At 37.9% G+C, this 20,776-nt stretch overlaps 1 protein-coding gene across 15 annotated transcripts in view; it reads right to left on the bottom strand.

Moving 5' to 3' along the window:
• The window catches only part of SUGCT (succinyl-CoA:glutarate-CoA transferase), a 429,352-nt gene that overhangs the window by 243,115 nt on the left and 165,461 nt on the right, over positions 1–20,776 (bottom strand). The window contains exon 13 of one of the 15 annotated variants that reach the window (XM_004939572.5): positions 84–230. The exons of the other annotated variants lie outside the window; for them this stretch is intronic. Coding sequence (XP_004939629.1) covers positions 147–230 — 84 coding nt within the window. The 3' untranslated portion in view covers positions 84–146. Of the gene's footprint in view, positions 1–83; positions 231–20,776 lie in introns of those variants that run through there. 15 annotated transcript variants of the gene reach the window in all.

The raw sequence follows: 20,776 nt of genomic DNA, 5'->3' as shown, positions 1-20,776 counted from the left end.
CTACCAGGCACAGATTTGGTCTAACTGAGACACAAAACCACCACATGAATGACAACTGCTGTAATTTTTCTAAAAAGACTCACCCAGACTGAATGTAGCTTTGAGAAGCCAATATCCACATCCAGAATCTGATAGTTTATTCATTTTCAAATGAGTTCTAAGATTTCAGAATCATCAGTTCCCTCCTGATGATCCCTCTCAGCCTGGTAACTGCTATCTTCCTTGCAGGCCTGAAAGCAGGTGGAGAATAGCAATTGGAATTTGCTTTAAGGATGCTCAGTGGCATGAAGGGACCAGCAACAAGTATGCATGCATAAATAGCCAGTTTGTCTATGCAACCAAAGTTGCACAGCTAAGTTGCATTCTCAACCATTTTATGAACAATTCTGGACTTCACAAGTTTGGGAAGTCAGGCACTGCGACTATAAAATTATACAATTGATATATATTAGTAAGTATAGTAAATAGAGTATAATTAGAACAGAATACAATGTACTGTTTTTCACTGCTTTTTATTCTTACTTCCCTAGAGCTACAAAATGAGCTTCTAATGAGCTTTGGGTAGTCACATAAATAGAAAACCTAATGTTGTAATGCCTGATAGTGATCTAAACAGCTTAGATATGTTTTGTATTATACCACAAAACAGTGGTTTGTTCATGGAATGGAACAAAGTTTCATGTGTTAGTCATACTTTGGCCATAGGCATGCATGTTTTGAAATCGTAATCTCCGATGTATTTCAGAATACATTTGGACAACCTAAGTTGTTCTGTGAAAATGACCCAGAAGGAAAACCCGCTATTCATTAAAAACACAAATTATCAAAACATCAGTGGTTAAGTGTAGCCTACAGAACATAAAGAAAAAATTCCAGTACACTGCTTATTTTCCCAGTTAAAAAGAAAAAGGAAGAAGATGAGAAGGATGCACTCAGGAATCATACTGGAAAGCTGTAAAATAGCTCTATGTGGATCCACTGCATAAATATTATACTATTCTGTCCAAAAGAAACAAAATACCCTATGCCAAAACAGGAAATCTCCTTGCTAAATTGTCTTTGAACATGACTGTACAGATATAGCTAGATTTCATATAAATGTATTCTCCCCTGAGATTTCCAACAGCCATTTTTAATTTCTCTTGTGGGTGAATAGCATAAAAAGTCTGGGACTTTTCTAATAATAGCAGAAAATACTTTTTTTCCCCACCCTACAAGTTTCTTACAACTATTAGGCAGATCCTTGTATTGGAAGTGTAAGTGGTGCTACTCTCACAATACTTTTGCAACACAGACTAATAACAACGTAGACAGACAGACTGACAGATCAACAGGTAGGTATGCAGATTATCAAGAACCAGGCAAGGAATTTGCTGCAGTTGGGAAATAGATCCAGATTCCCTAAGCTCCTGTCCTGTGTTTTAAATACAAAGTGATCTATGTACAGTAACACTTTCTTGCAAGGTAGTAGCTAATACCTTTGTACTGCTTCTAGCTGTTTATTATTTTATATGCAGAAATTTAAGCTTCAGGAGATTATTTCTGTAGCCTTATCAATGCAGCTGGATCAGAGCTGGAGCTTGAAAGTAAAGAAAAAAAATAAAACAGATTTCAGAAGCTTTAGACACAGATGTCCACCTCTACCTTTTACATATGCAAAGTATGTTTGTATGCATGTTACAAACCATGAGCCCAAACAAAACATATTCCAATTGACATTATGTATTTGGCTTAATACTTTTTGCTTTTACTTCTTCAGAGTGATTCAAGGAATGAGCAGACTTTTCACTGTTTCATGAGCTAGATATACAGGTAATTAGAAAAAGTGTTAACATTTGATTTGAAACTCCTGGGGACAAAACAGGTCAGCTGCTCATCACAAAAGATTTACTGTAAGATGGTGTAATATACATTAAAAATAAATTTAAAAAAAAGTTATTGGTTATTTCCATTGGGGAAAAAAAACCAAAAACAAAAACAAAACAAAACAACAACAACAACAACAACAAAACCCTGGAAAACAAAAAGAAAAAAGAAATGTGAAAATATTGCCTCAAAATTAAAATAACTCTTCTGGAAAATTTGTATTTCAGTTTATGTGCAGCACTATTTTACACAACTTTGGCTGTGAAAACAGATTTTCCAGGGGCCTTTAGTTGAATTTATGCTAGCTTTAAGGCTATCTGCATAGCCAACAGAGTATACGGAGCCTTCGTGTAAATGAAAATCTGTTCTTTAATGTGCACACTCCTCAAAGTAATAAAGATTTTATTATTTTGAAAGCTATGTACACCCACTGTGCAATATCAAAAATGCATGTTGTAAACACAGTGGGCCAAGTTCAGACATGATGTAAGCATGTGTAACTCAACTGACTTCAAAGGGACCACTTGTGAAACAGAACTCTGCTTCACATGGCTATGGGCTGCAGTATCCATGCTAGGCAGTCGCGTTGTTTGAAATAGAATTTTTGAGTGCTATAGTGTTACATAACATCAGAAAGTAAAGCATAACGAGGCTGTCAGTAATCTATGGGGTTGAGTATCAAAAGAATTGTTTTTGGCTTAATGTGAGGCACAAAAAGCACTTCAAGCAGACTGAAATTAAGAGACACTGAGAGTGCTGAGATGACATTTCAGAGCAAGAATAGCCACAACAGTTTAAACAAGACAAGGCCCGTAGCTGCTATACTGTTGCTGTATATGAGAAAAGCAATGACTGCAGACAAATCACAGAAAATTGGGCAAGGAGTAGGACCTTGAGAGAAAGGCCCACTTCCTACAAAGATTGGCCAGCAGTGGCACATAAACTGATGCACAGGAGCAGACTAGGAATGAGGTGGCACTGATCAGTGTATCATTCTCCCTCAAACTTTTCAACATCCACCTATTGCACTGATCAGTTGTATTTTTACCAAGTGCTTTAGGAAAACAGAAAATGAAATCGTAGTTTGTAAGATGGCAGACACTAATTAGTTTCTCTCTCTCTTTTAAGAAAAGTTGGGGCATTGGGTGATACATGACACTAAATATATGAATCATCATGGATCATCACTTACAGACTATGAGCTTGAAATTTAATGGAAAGCAAATTCAGAGAAACCACAAGCAAGCAATTCTGTTTGAAAAATATCTGCAAGAATGGAACAAATAAAGATAATTAAAGAAAAGGCCTTTCTGAAACAAATGCATGCAAAAGTGCTTCTGACTTTATATGCAGATGAGCCTCACTCCCAGGTGTTGTCTTCTAGCAGTATTGGTCAATGAAGACCAGCTCACAAAGCTATGCCAATCTTTGGAAAGTTGCTCTGACATAATAAGTGCATGGGGACTTTTTCTTGTGAAAGTTGAACAAATCACTGCATCCTTTCAAAATCCCATCAAAGTTGCTGTTTTGCTGAGAAAAACTCCAGAGGCGTTTTATTTTGTAAATCTAAAAGTTGCAAAAGCAGTAAGATTTCATGAAACAGGGGAGGAATTATTTCTTTCAGCAATGAGGAGAATGCTGCAAATGTTCTTTTCTCCCAACATAAATAAGTGGCTGACTTACTGCTTCTTTTCTGTCAAAAGATATGGTGACAGGAATAATCTGTGATCTGGTAAGAATGTGAAAAAGCAGCATTTGCAGCCATTTTGCAACTTAGTTTAACAAAAAACATCCAAGACAGCTTGTCCAAACTTAATATCAGATATGACTCTCAAAATAATGAAAAAAACAACTGCTAATAAATATCCAGACAAATATAAAAACTATTTTTCAAATGCCAAATGTATTCATACATGAGAACAGCCCTAAATGGTCACACCGCACTGGAATATACTCTGAGAGAGGACAACTTCCTGAAGTGTCAAATACCAGTTCATTTTTAAATGATGTTTATTGGCCTCAAGAGGAATACAGCTGATGTAGTATTTGAATTTTGCCTGGAGTACAACTCTTCTTGTTTGAACACTCGTTTGGTCCTCTCCATGCTTTGATGATATCCTGAAGTTTGAACAACTTGCTTACTTAACTGGTATTTTCACCCAGTCGAGGACTGCAAGAGCACACAATGTACAAGGCAGTAACAATCCCATGCTTTTAAATGGTTGATTCTGCAAATAAATGAAGATAGTTTTGACATCTATCGTGCTTTGGGAGCATGCCAGAGAGCACCTTCCATTCAAAACGAATACATGTATCATTCATAAAAATTTGACACTGCTCAAGTAACCCCCATATAAACAGTTCCCAGAAGACTGATGTAGTGATGAGTGTATTAGTAAGTCTTTCACAGCAGTGAGTAGCAATATTTAAAGCCTCTCTTGAAAAATATCAGTCATCTCTCAGAGACACTGAAGACTTAATCCAATAACTGACCCCAAGAAAAAGAACTATCATGTAAATACTTGGCCCTTTCAGAATCAACAAGGAAATGAATGTTCAATTTTTTTATACTCACATACCCACATGCCAACAGGTTTTCAGTGTTTGGCGTGTTACAGATCATGTACAGGGCCAAGCCTAGGTCTACAAGCCTATGGCTCCTGACACCTCCAGTATCACAGCACATCTGTTAGCACATCAGATACATTCAAAGCCTGAAAGGTTAGCACACAGTTTCAAAATTATTCTGCATAAATAACTTAGGGGTCACCACACATAAAAAAAGAGTAAGTCTGTTGGTACTTCGGAGGGTGAAGGAGATCAAAAATAATTTTTTAATATCTGGATAATTTTCAACTCAGACTGGTGTTACAATGCAAATTGAAACACCGCTGTAAATTGAATCCTGGGGAATACAACACCTACTGGTAAACATTAATATTTAAAACCTGGAATGCCTTTTAACATCAAATTCTTCCCTCTGCATAATCTGCATAACTTGCACCTATTTGCCAGTATATGATCATATATATTGTATTCTCATGCCAGTACGAGTGACTGCCTGTATATTAAGATGTCTTTGAAATATCGTAATATTGAACCCCATAAAAAGCTATAAAAAAGGAAGCCTGTAAGAAGTAAGATGGCTTTTTCCAAATCTTCTTACAAATTCACAATGCTGAATGATGTGCTTGATGCTTTACTGTTCCTGTAGTCTTGCTTGAAAGAAAGGTGTCAAGAGCAGTTCTGCTTGTGGTTTTACTTAGTTTTACTTTACTAGTGATGAGAATGAAAAGGAAACCTAGCTTATGCTGGTGGGCAAGATTCCCTGTGCTCAAAGGAGCATACTGGGGGATAGGAAAAGGAATGTCACTTTTAAGTCTCGTTCTCCAGTGTGTGATCTGCACAAGTGATTTCAGCTGCACCCCACACCAGGAGCTAAGCACCCTCTCTGAACTGCATGCGCTGACAGCTAAGCACATGTTAGCAGAAGTCTTCAAGTCATCAGAGCTCCAAATGTAAAACCACTTTGCATAAAGATAATCTTCAAATGAGATCTAACAATGAGGAAGACAAAGAACAGAGTGGTCTTTCCTACCAAATTCCTGACCTACCTGCTCTCTATTTAGTTCTGGAAAAATACCCTGAAAATGTGTGATACCTAGTAGCATGTCCCAGATCTATTCATTGCTTATTTTTGAACTCATCTAATGTATGCTACTTTGCAAAAGGAAATGCCAATTTCAGAAGTTCTCCTAAAAATCACAGCTGAAGAGCTAACATGCAACCCCTTAGCCTTAAAGTAAACAGCATACCTCTAAGTGTACAATAATGGCTTACTTGGATCCAGTTCTGTCATTCCCTACATTTCAACTCCAGCATTTGTCTTTTGTTTACTGCAATTAGGACAAAACTCCACTGCCCTCCATATACAGAAATAATAACTAGAATAACGGAAAGAAGAACAAAACAATTATTAGACTTAACTAACTACAGGAGACGAATAATAAAATCCATGCACAAACAGAGCAACTTTCAGTGAGAGACATATGAAAAAAAAAATCTGTTTCAGATTTAATTTCTATATACAAAATGTACAGGTGGGAAACACTGATATCAGTCGCTTTGGTTCAGGTCTATCTCTGCTTACAGAGAAAGTATTTTCCATGTGGAAATAAAAGAAACTTCAGAAGGACTGAAAGCATTAATAGTCTAAGCTGTAACAAACCCCATCATTTTAAAGTTCAGACACTTGTCTTAATTCTTTACCCTTTACTTACTTTATTTACTTACTTATTCTTTACTTACTTTACTTACAGAAATAAATTTGCCTCCTTTCTTTTTGCATATTTCTATTTCTCAAAAACTTGCAGAAACTGATCACAGATATTCAGATTATCTTTACAGCAAATATAGCATGCCCAACAGCTGGAAACCAAACATTGCTCAAAGAAAACAATAGCTAGAAGAGGAATATCAGTCCATCCTTTGAAACAGATAATCCAGAAAAGTTTCGCTTTTGAGTATTTTGGGGAATACTTGGAGATGCATCAGTCTGAGAATCTGAGTGGCAAACCCTCATATTTTGAAGACAGTGAGTATTCAGACACATGAAGCTGCTACCGACATACCCATCTAAGAGTCTCTTTTCCCAGAAAAGTAGCAATAGTCATCAGTAGGCATGAGCATTTTATGGTCAAATGTCTACATATGAGAACAGGTCCTCAGTGTCTCAGTTTCAGCTGGGATAGAATTGTTTTCTTCACTGTATCTGGCATGATGCTTTGTTTGGTTCTAGGAGAAAAATGACGTTGGTAGCACACCTATGTTTATAGTTGCTACTAAGCGGTATTGTACAGAGCCAAGGCCATTCTCAGTGAAGGTCCAAGGAGCTGAGAGGGAACAGAATCAGGACAGCTAATTTAAACTGGCCAAAGGGATATCCCACACCATATGACATCAAGAGGAAGGAGTTTTGAAGGAGGTGAGACTTCATCACTTTCTTTTGCTGCTTGGGGGCTAGCTGAGCATCAGTCGGTGGGTGGTGAGAGGTTGTTTATCACTTGTTGCACACTTTTATATAGTGTACATATTTGTCATAATTATTTTTTTTTTCTTTTCTCTATCTTAGTGAGTGGTTCTGTCTCAACATCGAGTTCTGGTTTGTTTTTTTTTGTTTGTTTGTTTTTTGTTTTCTCTCCTATCCCACTGGAAGGAGCAGGGAGAGGGCAACTGTGAGGTGCTTGGCCACTTGCTGTTTCAAACCACAACACTCAGGAACCTGCTCTCTAACTATGAGACCTAAGAAACCTAAAGCCAGCACATCCAAAGGAGGCTGGAAGATGATATAACAAGCAGAGCAGTCACTACATCACGCAAAAGCAGTGAATATTGCAGTAGATGTTTATTACATAAAGCAGAATGGTCTTCTCAACACATATGACAAAAAAGGGCTGTTCAGTGGAACAGAGGGAAGGGGCTTCTACACCATTAAATCTAATTCTCTGCTGATAAGCAACCACAGCATGCAATCCCTTTTGTATTAAATAGAGACTGTAGACTGAGAGAGTAAGTGACTGGTACTGCATAGAGGAGAATAGGTAAGCATGGTGAATACTTCCTTCTGAAGGAGTGTGTATGAGCCTCAAAGTCTAAACTTACAGATGGATCCCATAGATGGTGTTAAAATGGAACATAATTCTCTTCTTTCTCACAGCGCCACCCCCCCCCCTCTCCCCTTCATTTTCATGTGTACTACTGTGAATGCCAGTCTGGACTGTAATACAGATAGAAGGAAAAAAGAAAAAAAAAGATGTTAACTCTACTAAATACAAATCAACATACTTGCAGCTGAAATGAGAAATAAATCAGGTCTGCATGTTCCACTTTGCATGAGGAAATGGTTTTCCTGCAAGAAAAAGCTGGATGTTCTTAAAAACACATCATAACAAAATGACAGGAAAATAATGAGAAATGAGGCAAACGGTTGCCAGATCGGTATCTCAAAATCTGTTCAGTGATGGCTCATTCTCTAACCTGTATGTGAATTAAAACAGAGCATATGTTTGGCTGAAATGGACCTCAAGAGAAAGTTGTAAGATAAATCCTGATTCTCTGGGGGAGACAAAAGAAAGATCGTCACTGTATGGTGATAACACCTGATGATAAGGTTTATGAAAAAATCTCAAGAATTCTATCGTTTCACCAACAACTGACACTTCTTCCTTTCCAATCACAAATGTAGGGTGGTTTTTAAAGTCTTCCCTTAGTAGTGTTCATTGTTTCTCTAGACCATCTGTAACTGCTTCAAAAGTATATGTATCACTGTAAGTTGACCATTACTCAACAGATTCCCATAGCTTTCCAGAGAGGTATTTTGTGCAGTAGAGTGTTGCAATCTCTCAGTGATTGTTTTTGCCCTGCTTTTAGTTGGGTAGCTCTACGGTTTGTATCCTGGGTACATCTTATCTCCTACTTCACAAACAGTAGTACTAGATCGTTGATAAGAATTTAGCATGTATATATGAATTCATCACAGTTTCATATCTGCTTATGTTGATCAGTTAGACTGTGGAACAAAACAAGTTATTTTCGAATTTTTGTCCCGATTCAATTACAAAAGTTGCAATTTTTTTCTACTACTGAAAAGTAATATTTATCTTAGGCAGCTTTACTTAGCTGTATTTTAAAATGATGCCAACTTCAAGTGGCTAAAAATTAAGTTTGTTTAGTAAAAAGCCAATAAAAATTTTACCTCTCACATCAACAAGATCAGTAGCTAGTTCCTGATGTCTATCCTTGAAGCTACATTGCTTCAAGCAAACAATTTAAGATTACAAAGAATGATAGAACTGTTTGTATTCAATAGAACATCACAAGACCATCCATTTCAACACCTCTGCCATGCGCAGGGGCCTTTAATTACACTTAATTTAAAGGAGGTGCTAGGTTCCTGTCAATCTTGAAAATTCATCATCAGTTTCTTGAGGAGATCATTTTATTTTAATAGCAATGACCAAATAGATATTTTTTTCCCAAATACTCTTAGTATACTGTACTATGCATTTCTTTCAGGAGACTTGCTGTAGATTGATCTTTAAAATTATCCTAAGTAAAAAACTAAACTCTCCCATGATACAAAAGAGAGAAGGGAAAAAAATGTGTGGATTATACTAACTTAATTCAGAGAAATGATGTAAAAGCCCTAGGGATTAGACAGATGCATAGAGGTTCTCACATAAAATCCCCAAACAGATTTGTGCTAACAAGATTGAATTTCATACCTTGGGATGTTTAAGGATTGATTTTGCATGCCCCTATTTACATAAGCAGTTGCCTTGACTTCAGTGGGTCTAACTGCATGAGCAATGAAGATTAGTGAGCTTGAATATGTAAAAATGCCATTACAAGGCAGAAAAAATATACTGAATCATAGTATATATTTAATATGAGCTCTTGAGGAAGTTAAGATCAGGAAGATGAATACAGCAACTAAACAGCAATATGAATGACCCACAAAGCAGAAAAATTTGCAAATAGGAATGCCAAAGACAAAAAAGTGGCTCACGCTGACCACATCAAGATGAAAAGTGGGTCAGGGGGTTAGTTGCTATTTGGTAAGGCTCTAATTATTTCCATTCTGTATGTGGGAAGCTATGGAAATTAACATACCTTTAACAAATAATTATAATCCCGAGTTTTAACCCCTCAGTATGAATCCTGAGAATGTCATCCTTCCAAAACTGCCTAAAAATGACTTTAGTAGTGAATTGTTTTCCAAATTAAAAAAAAACAAATAAGCAAGCCAAAATAAAAAAATATATAACCTCTTTATTACTAAAGTGACTCAGGCCATCTTTATTTTCATTAAAATGTTGGGGGGTTTATGCTCTATCGTGACAGAAAAAAAAAAGCCTCTCATAGTTTTCAGTGTGAAAAATGAATTTTTTGTAAAAAATTATATATAACAGGAAGCAGATAAAGTCATCATATGCACTAGCATTCTCAGTACAAAAATAACAGTTGCATTTCCTTCACTGGCTAGCAGTATTTGCAGAGTGAATTCTGACTGAAGAATTCCAAAGTATTTCCACCCATCAGAGTAGAATGAAGACTAGATGTGAACCTCTATAAGGAATCTACAATGAAATTACTAAGATACATTTAAAGCACTAGAATTCACATATATTATCATTAATATTTAAAAGGACATACATTGTATCTAACTCCCAGTGCAGGCTTGAATTGTACAGCATCATTTCTGTGGAGTTCAGCTACTCTGGAAAGTTCTGGATAACAAAGATGTCAGAAAGATATCCAGGTGAGGCAAAGGACATAGCCACTGAAATGCTATGCTTTACCTCCCCAGAAGAGTAAGCTTGTTGTACTATCTTGCATGGGCTTTGAATACACTATGCATTTAAATCAGTCAAAGGCTGAAGAGAAAACTAGCCATAAGAAATTGAACATTTGTATTCAATCTAGTGATAATTCAATTTTTGCCACCTCACTGTGTATTTGTTCAAAGAGAATTAAAGTACTACAGAGAATGATTTGCCATCAACTACACTATAATGTTGCTAAAACAAAGTCTGAACATAAGATGAGATGGGATGAAGGATGGGTATAAACTATGAGAGCATTGGCATGAAATGTACATATTCCAAAATTGGCTAGACTACTGCATGCTTAGCAGTGATGGAACACTGCCTTCTCTGAAGCTGGCATAGATGATTTCAGTTATTATGAAGGCCAGATGGTCTTCATTATTTTTCATCAGCTATGTGGTAGGCCAGAACTTCCTCAAGGCTTCAAATGCTTTCTCTGTGACTGGCCCAAATCATGTTGAGATAGGCTTAGGATTATTATTTTTAGGTTTTAGTTCTTGCTTCCTTGGTCACAGCAAGATATTCTTAGGTTCTGCTGATCTGATCAGAAATTCCAATTTTGTAGGCAGCTGGAGGCGTTGCAAGAAAGTCTGTTTTTTGTAAGGAACACTTTCAGATATTGTGATCTGTGGACATAATTATGGATGAGTTTGTCAGATTTAGTGCAAGTTTCTGAATAAAGTGTTCACAGTTATTTCAGGACTGGCTACACACAGGTTCACAAGTCATGCAAACAAGCAAATTAACAGAAATGCAGCCTGTGAGTGCAATATCAAGACCTTCAGGCAAGCACTGCCCACTATGTTGACTTCCATCTATCATTGATTGAAACTAGATGATCACTGTGGTCCTTTTCAACCCAAGCCATTCTATGGTTCTATGATTGATATCCCAGTGACAAGCTTTGGAGCACAACTTCAAGTGGCATCCCTCTTCCCTCATTACAGAATGAATTAAGAAGAGAGTTAACTTCTTAAATTTTATTTAGCTTTCTGCTCATTGAGGTCTGTAGGCTATTTCAAGATGAAGAACAGTGAAAAGGAGTTGTATCTGAAGTAATCCTAATAGATTTTCTACTAAATATCATGACCATTGCTAAATACAATGATGAGTAATGTCTGGTACTGATCACTTGTTTTGTATCCATTCATGAAAACTCTTTCAACTGTGCCAGATTTTTGAAAATCATCCTTTCTTGTATATTTTCATACAGAACAGCATACACATTTGTTTGTATTATAACAGGACATACTTTCAAGCCAGAAACAGTTTTAGCTTATGCCAGTATAGAAATGCAGTGAGCTGGTAAAAAATATTTTAATATGCGAAATGAAATTGACAGAGTATTCCAGTTGGATCCTTCTCACGATGAAACAGAGAAGCCTACAGAGAAATATGTACCAATACAATGAGCTTATAAATGAATAGTCCCTTGATAGCATCCAAATCAACTGAAGTTATTAAAAAATACTGTAAGCAACTTTTACATAGATCTAGACTGGTATAAGTACTGCTCGTTACTTCTGTATCTCCTGTCTAGCCATTCTGAATTGAATGTTTATGCTTAAAAGTTTTTACCAGATTGAAGACACAAGTCAATGCAAGAATCTCACAGTTGAAAGAAGAAAATGATTCACTACATTCATTATTTATATGGATTCCTTTGACTGCTCTCCCAGAGGCATATGTCTAACTCAGGCTGTGGCAGACTTTCTCAAATTAAAACAACATCAGAGTTTAGATGTTTCTGCTTATTTTCTCAAGTCCAGAGAACTGACTTCCCTTCATAGATGAAACTATTTATGTTATTAGCTAAATTTCACTCATGCCTAAAAAGACTTGGCTCTTTGGCACTGAATTTTCATATCCTGTTTGGTTTATTTTTTTTTGAAAGTACTACAAGATGTTTGTTGGAAGGGCACTCAGTAAATGGGAATGCCTTTAGACAATATACTGATTACAGGCTACATGCACACACTTTTTGTAGAATACAACCCATTCACGCACACATATTTAGGTAACATCAATGCAGACAAATATTACTGCGAGGAAAGGTTACCAATCATACTATAAATAGCGATCCCAGTGCCTAGCTGTTTCCCAACTGTAAAATCCTTAATCCTCCAAGGTGAACAGGGTAGAGGTGAGTGGGAAACAGAGGAGGTGAAGAGGAAATTATGGGGAAATGGATTCTCTCTAAAGAAACCAGTTCCACAAAGTCATAAACAGGGAAGATAAAAGTGTTCAATTCAATACAGAGACAACTATTTCAACTGAAGAAAAAAAATCAAATCAAAACAAACAACAACAACAACAAAAAACATCCAGGCAAGAAGAAAGTCCCTCATGCTTCAATTTCTCCCAGGAAAATAACCATCAGATCATGAGCTACTTCTTATGAGCACAATTTCCTCATTGTTAGCAGCTGTTCATTGGTTAGCATTGCACAACTGGCCAGGTGCATTATGAAGGAGTGAAAGAGAGGGGGTTGTCTTCCTCTAAAGCATCAGATGGACTAATAGTATTCTGCAACACTGCAGTAACTGGCCCACATCCTAGGCTACATCTGAGCTTTACTGAATGTAAATAAATAGTGGATGGAAAAGGACACTTGCTGTCCTGGACAAAGTTAGAAGTAATATTCAGGTTGATATTTGTTGTTTTTGTTTGTTTGTTTGTTTGTTTGTTTGTTTCCCCCCCCCCACCCCAAACTGGAAGCTGGAAACTGCAAGAAAATGAAGTTTTTTCTTCTAGCATTCTGAGAATTCCTAGTAAAACCTCAGGGGCAGGACCAGTCCTGGCTCCTGGTCAGACCTGTCATGTTTGTGTTATACTTACTGTAGTTGCTGATATTAAAATGGACAAATACAAGTTATTTTGGAAGATCTTTGAACAGAGTGCTGTCCATTTATATTTCCATCTTTTCCATGTATTACTGAGCAGAGTTCTTGATGCAATGAGTACTTGTTTTAAGCAGTTCTCCATATCAGTTCAAAATGAGCTGGTGCGGAAAAAGACCAGCGTGGATGAATAGGGAACTATTCTTGAGGCTCCAGGAGAAAAAGAGAATCTACCTCCTCTGGAAGAAGGGACAGGCAACCCAGAAAGAATACAAAGAAGTTGTTAAGATGTGCAGGGAGAAAATCAGAAAGGCTAAAGCCCAGCTTGAACTCAAGCTGGCTGCTGGGGTAAAAGGGAACAAGAAACTCTTTTACAAGTTTATCAACAGCAAGAGGAGGACCAGGGAGAATCTCCATTCTCTACTGGATGAGGCTGGTAATGTAACCACTGAGGATAAGGAAAAGGCAGATGTTCTGAATACCTTCTTTACATCTGTCTTTAAAAGACAGACCGGTTATCCTCAGGTTTCTCTACTCCCTGACCTGGCAGCCTTGGCTGGGGAGCAGACTAAACTCCCCACAATTCAGGAGGAAACAGTCAGAGACCTGCTACTCCAACTGGACTGCCACAAGTCCATGGGACCGGATGAGATTCACCTGAGAGTGCTAAGGGAACTGGTGGAGGAGATAGCCGAGCCGCTTTCCATCACCTATCAGCGCTCCTTGTTGACGGGTGAGGTCCCAGAAGACTGGAGGCTTGCCAATGTGACTCCCATCTACAAGAAGGGCTGAGGGAGGATCCGGGGAACTACAGGCCTGTTAGCCTGACCTCGGTGCCGGGGAAGATTATGGAGCAGATTGTCTTGAGGGAGATCACGCGGCACATGCGGGACAACTGGGGGATCAGGCCTAGCCAGCATGGGTTCACGAAGGGCAGGTCCTGCTTGACCAACCTGATCTCCTTCTATGATCCAGTGACCCGTCTGGTGGATGAGGGAAAGGCTGTTGATGTGGTCTACCTAGACTTCATCAAAGCCTTTGACACTGTCTCCAACAGTATTCTCCTCCAGAAGCTGGCAGATCGTGGCTTGGACAGATACATTCTTCACTGGGTAAGGAACTGGCTGGAGGGCCGGGCCCAGAGAGTGGTAGTGAACGGAGTTAAATCCAGCTGGCGACCGGTCACGAGTGGTGTTCCCCAGGGGTTGGTGCTGGGGCCTGTCCTCTTTAATATCTTTATTGATGACCTGGATGAGGGTATTGAGTGCACCCTCAGTAAGTTTGCAGATGACACCAAGCTAGCTGGAAGTGTTGATCTGCCTGAGGGTAGCGAGGCCTTACAGAGGGATCTGGATAGGTTGGATAGCTGGGCTGAAGACAATGGGATGGGATTCAACAAGACCAAATGCCGGGTCCTGCACTTTGGCCACAATAACCCCAGGCAATGCTACAGGCTTGGGGCAGAGTGGCTGGAAGACTGTGTAGAGGAAATGGACCTGGGGGTGTTGATTGACGCTAGACTGAACATGAGCCAGCAGTGTGCCCAGGTGACCAAGAAGGCCAATGGCATCCTGGCTTGTATCAGAAATAGTGTGGCCAGCAGGAACAGGGAAGTAATTATTCCCCTGTACTCAGCACTGGTGAGGTCGCACCTTGAGTACTGTGTCCAGTTTTGGGCCCCTCACTGTAAGAAAGACATCAAGGCCCTGGAGCGTGTCCAGAGGAGGGCAACAAAGCTGGTGAGGGGTCTGGAGCACAGACCTTATGAAGAGCGGCTGAAGGAGCTGGAGTTGTTCAGTCTAGAGAAGAGGAGGCTCAGGGGAGACCTTATTGCTCTCTATAACTACCTGAAGGGAGGTTGTGGTGAGCTGGGTCAGCCTCTTCTCCTGGGTGACTAGTGATAGGATGAGAGGGAATGGCTTCAAGCTGCGTCAGGGAAGATTCAGGCTGGACGTTAGGAAATACTACTTCTCTGAAAGGGTGGTCAGGCACTGGAATGGGCTGCCCAGAGAGGTAGTGGAGTCACCGAGCCTGGTGGTGTTTAAAGAGCGTTTGGATGTTGTGTTAAGGGACATGGTTTGGCGAGAACCACTGATGAAGGGCGGATGGTTGGACTGGATGATCCTGTGGGTCTTTTCCAACCTTAGTGATTCTATGATTCTATGTACAATTACTTTTATACTCCTATGGTCTCATATTATTAAGTGGATGAATCTGCAATAACCTTGTGCAGAAAGGATTCATGGATGCAGGTTCAGACATGTTTATAATAATTAGAACTATTGAAATGCTTCAATTTTTTTTCTTTTTTATTTTTATCAACTGTTTGCTATTCTTGATACTCCACCTGAGAAGTATCAAAAACATGACTAGCACCCAAGAGAAGACTAATACCAAGGACTAAGATACTATAGGTGTATGTACTCATGTACATTTCTTAAATCAAAAATTGAAATTTTAAAACAAGCATCAATTTTTTCTTAATTTGAAAGTAGCAGATTTTTTAATATGAATACAGTGAAATGGGAGAGATATGAAACAGAAAGACTGAAACAGAGAACACCTTCCCAAAAATATCTCCAAATTATTTTTCCAAAGGTCTTGGATTTAGCATACAAAACTAAACACTGATAAAAACAGAGCATGAAACACTCATTTTAACACTTTCTTCAACAGAGGATAATGTAACCAGTAGGATCATTTGTGCAAGTAGCAATACAAAGGTATATCAAAACTCAGTAAATTGTTTTCTAGACAGTAAACAATCTGCCCAGGTACTCTGTTTCACGCCTAGAAAAAAAAAAGCTCTAAAAAGAGCAGTATAGGAATGAACACATGAAGTGAAACTTGTCTTGTTCAAGTCTAACTACATAGATTCATTTAATAAAGTTCATGATAAATTAACATTAAACATATACAGCTTTAGATTGGCTTTACTGTTTTTATCACTATAGAAAATAGAAAAGCATAAATAAATATCTACAGGCTATCATACAGTAATGCAAAGTCTTTCCTTTCAGGTCATGTAATAAGCAGAGAGATTTATCACAGCCTGACCTACTTCTCCCAGTGGCCAATGTGACTATACCCAGCTTCCTGGGACTGGACGGTAACTAAACACTACCCACAAGCTCTAGATTTTTCTAGAGAACTTTCCAGTTGACAGTTTTCCCTTACAGTAGGGTACTGTCATCCAGCTGCTCTGGATCTTGATGTTAGGATCTCATTTTTCTGAGTTCATAAACATTTCTGTCAAGTTCCACTCTGGTCTTTCAGATGGCTAGGGGAAAAGATGACAAGCAAGCAAAGACGAGCAGCTAGTAAAGGAATATGCATTAACCATTGATATGCCTTGGCAAGAGTATTCAGAGCCACAGATGACTAAAAGAACTAAATGGTCCTGAACTTGCCTCTACACTTGTTCCCATACAGGAATCTATACTCACTCAAGATGAGGTCATCAAAGAAACCATTAAAGGAAGAAGTGCTAAATTGTGTTGATTTTTCATAAAATCATTCCAAATAGTTAATGGGCTCCCCTCTACGAGCTTGAAATGGACATACTGGAAAAAGTCCCGTAACAGACCACTGAGATGATTAAAGGACTGGAGCGTATATGGAGTGGTTGAGAGAACTGGGATTCTTCATCCTGTAGAAGGGAATTATCAGGGTGAAATTTTATCAATGTATATTGAAATATCCAAAGGAATGGTTCAAATAGGATGTAGTCAGGCTCTTTCCAGTGGTGCTCAGTGACAAGATAAGAGACAATGGGCACAAACTAGAACACAGAAGGTTCATTCTGAACACCAGAAAGCATTTTTCTTACTTTGAGAGTGACCAAGCACTGGAGCAGATTGCCCAGTGTAGTGGTGGAGTACCACCTTGGATGGAGATACTCAGTAACCCAAGCATGACCCTGGGCAATCTGCTCTAGGTGACCCTGTTTGAGCAGGAGGGTTGGACTAGATAGCCTCCAGAAGTCCTCTCCAACCTCAGCTGTTCAGTGATTCTGTAACAAAACACAGGGTAAGACTTAAAAACGGAGGTTACAACACCTCCAAGTAAGATGAAGTTAAAAAAAAGAAGTTCATACTTTTGATACAGATATATTCTTTGTTCTGGCACAACGATGTTAGTGTCATATACAGTCCTTTTTTTTGGCTTCCTCGGGAAATCTGAATTGTTAGTTGACAGTTTGATAACAAGAAGAAGCTCACACAAGAAAAAGTAAATTCTTCTTAATTGTGTAAAAAGAGGAACAGATATTCCATTTATCAGATAAAATCTAGTTTATATCTAAAATATTTTAAAAATCACATGGCTGTTCTGTTACCTGCTATGAGTATGGCTTTAATAATAACATGTCAACACATAGTCCATCCTGTATAGGAACCAGTTACACAACTTTTTAGTAAGTTGCAATTTTCCCCACAACCTATATGAAATACAGTCTTCATTCTATACTTTCCATGGTGTTTCCAACAAAAACAATTTGTGACACCATAACATTGTTATTCTTTACCTAAATTGAATATAAATGTGAGAAAGGCCAAAGCTGAATATGAGAAAGGAAATATTGGCTAGTTGTTGCCCAGATCCTGAATATATGCAAGATGTAATGATAAATGGAAGATCCTTGAAATCCTTTTCAAGTTTGAACAGGTTCAAAAACATTTAAACTGCACTAGTGGAATCTTTAAAACAGGATGTTATAGTATAATGTAATGTGTTTGTCTTTCATGAAGCAATTAATCATTGGACGGAGGAGCTAAGACCCAATCAAAATGGAAAGGTGTTTATTGCTGCAGCTGGTCATTAAATTATTTCTATAAAGCTTAAACACTGGATTTTATTGTTTTTATTACAGATCCGCTCCTATAAAAAAAATACATTTAAACTTCCCTTTTTAGATCTCGTGGTTTAGTTTCTTGTGCTTCTGTTAACTAAACATTCCTAGTGAAACACAAATAAGTTTCCCCCCTCAAAGAAAGGTTATGCCATTCTGTTATCAGTGGAATTATCACTGAGAGTCAAAATTAAAACAAAAGAAAAATATCTCACCATGAATTCCAAGGTGTGAACCTTGTATCTCTGGGAAAAATTATAAATGTTAGCAGTATCACAAAATAATCAGGGTGAGAGGTTGTTTTTGCTTGGGTAGGAATTCCTTTAATTTAAAACAGGTGATCTTTTCCTTAAAAAGAAAAAACATTTTCTAATATATAGATGTACTCAAAATTTTCATTACTCAGAAAATGCTGACTTCAACAGTCACTTTATCTAACCAAGCATTTTTTATTTTGGATTGACACCTTAGCTGGTAGAAAAGCAATGAAAGGAACTTGTTTGTAAAGTTAACCTTTTTACAGACAACACTAAAGGAAGCACCAGTGGGAAAATATCCAAGAGAGATCCACCCTCTTTACTTCACATAACAGGATTTGTTGTCTTGTTTGCTTCAGTTTTTTACTACAGATGCCTCAATGAAAAATATGTTTATACTAAGATAACAGGTAGAAGTTCATGTCTTCACACTTTACTGAGCTGATACAAATTTTATTGAAAAAACGTACTAACTACCTTTAAATAGCAGAACTGACACTTTCTGGCAATTGGACACAGAAAAAATTATGCTTTCTGGAGTGAGTCAGAACTACTGAAGCAAAAGCTAACACACTTTTCCTAGAATTTGTGAAAAGCACAGAACTCCTATCATATATGCAAAAGGATTTTACTAGACAGAAATCTCATAGCGTAACTATGTGGCTGCAAACAGACCAAGAGCAGAATATGTATACATTCTCTAAGATGAAGTAGCAAATGGTATGAAGATTTATTCAAGATCCTTTTGAAGTCCTACATGCTTCCACTTAGCACACTGATTAAGAAGAATGAATTCCTGATAAACTAATTTGTAATGGACTTCAATACCTTTACTGCTGTATTAGAACCTCGATTAAAATTCCTTGGAATGAGAACATAACTTTTCATATTGTCACAGATAGAATTTATAAGAAGAAACCTTGTGTATAAATCCTGAAGAAATAGTTTTTTTTAAGGGAAGAAAACCCACACAAGGATAAATTGGAATATGAAAATTAGTATAGTTCATGATGGGAAATATAGAGGAAAAAGTACTTATTGTCAAGCCATCAAATATGCAGGGTAAAAATGGGCAGTAATATGACAAGAGGAAAAGAGGAATCAGCAAAATCTCTCCTGTGTTGCAAGAAGCATGACTTAAAACTTTTGGAAACATTCTTTGCAGTATGAGGGGAAAGCTATATATTGGACATCACATTGCTTACGGGAAAAATAGACTGGATTAAGCCACACTTGGCTAAAGAGGGAAAGATTGTATTTGAAACGTCTGCAGAGCCCATTAGTACTTTGATACCAAATGATCCAAAGCTTTGGCTTTAACTCAAGCTGTTGTCCTAAGCATGGCAACAGAATGACAACTCGAAAAGGTCCACAGACCTATAACAGAAAATAAGAGTGTTTCATCAATGACCAAAGTAAAATCTTGCTACATGAGCTCTGAGGCACCACACTTTGGAAAAAGGAAAAATACAGTGCTAAAAACAAATGGAAAAATGACTGTAGTGGTCATTCATTACTTTTACATTTGCAACCAATACTGAGTATCACTAGAATAGTTTACTGATTTCTATATTACCTTCCATACTTACGTATTACTACATTCAGTTTCACTCAAAATTGTTTGTCCTATTTTGACCATTAAGTTGATTGAAAAATAAAAATAATAAAGACTAAAACATAAAATTGGTAAAATCTCCAAAGAAGACTCAAATCAAGAGTAACCTAGGCCAAGACTTAGGTCAACAATGTAATAAGATAACAAATATTTCAGATCTATGTACAACAGCTGTAAGTCAACACAGCTACCTGAACTCCTACTCATTGTTAAAGGTAAAGATAAAGTTTTACAATACTAAACAGTAAGGTTGCTTCCATTAGTCTTATGACTTCAAGAAGCTTGAATCCTTTTTTTACCCATACAGCAGTCAGAGTAATGTGTTTGTTCACATACTGTGCTCAGACATGTCCATTACACAAAGAAAGCAGAAGAAAACACTCGACTGACACAGACCTGGAAACAGAAAATTTAACAACCCAGTCATTTCCTGGCTGAGAAAAAGGACTGTTCTTTAGCCTCTCAGCATAGTTATGGGAACAAGAATCATAGAATCATAGAATGGTTTGGGTTAGAAGGGACCTTTAAAATCATCTAGTTCCAATTAGAACTAGTTCGGCTATAGGCAAGCACACCTCCTACAAAACCAGGTTTCTCAAAGCCCCATCCAGCCTGGTCTTGAAGCCTGGTCTAGGAAGGGGACATTCACAACTTCTCTGGGGAACATGTTCCAATGTCTCACCACCCTCACAGTAAATTATTTCTTCCTAACATCTAGTCTAAATCTACCCTCTTCCAGTTAAAGCCATTTCCCCTTGATATGTAGCTACACACCCTTACAAAAAGTCCCTCCCCAGCTTTCCTGTAGGCCTCATTCAGGTACTGGAAGGCCTCTATAAGGTCTCCTTGGAGCCTTCTCCTGGCTGAAAAGCCCCAGCTCTCTCAGCATGTCCTCTTAGAGGAGGTGCTCCAGCCCTCTGATAATCTTCATGGCCATCCTCTGGACCTGCTCCAACACCTCC

The sequence above is a fragment of the Gallus gallus genome, chromosome 2, assembly GCF_016699485.2.
Source record: "Gallus gallus isolate bGalGal1 chromosome 2, bGalGal1.mat.broiler.GRCg7b, whole genome shotgun sequence".
NCBI lineage: Eukaryota > Metazoa > Chordata > Aves > Galliformes > Phasianidae > Gallus > Gallus gallus.
This window is presented reverse-complemented; position numbering and strand designations above follow the sequence as displayed.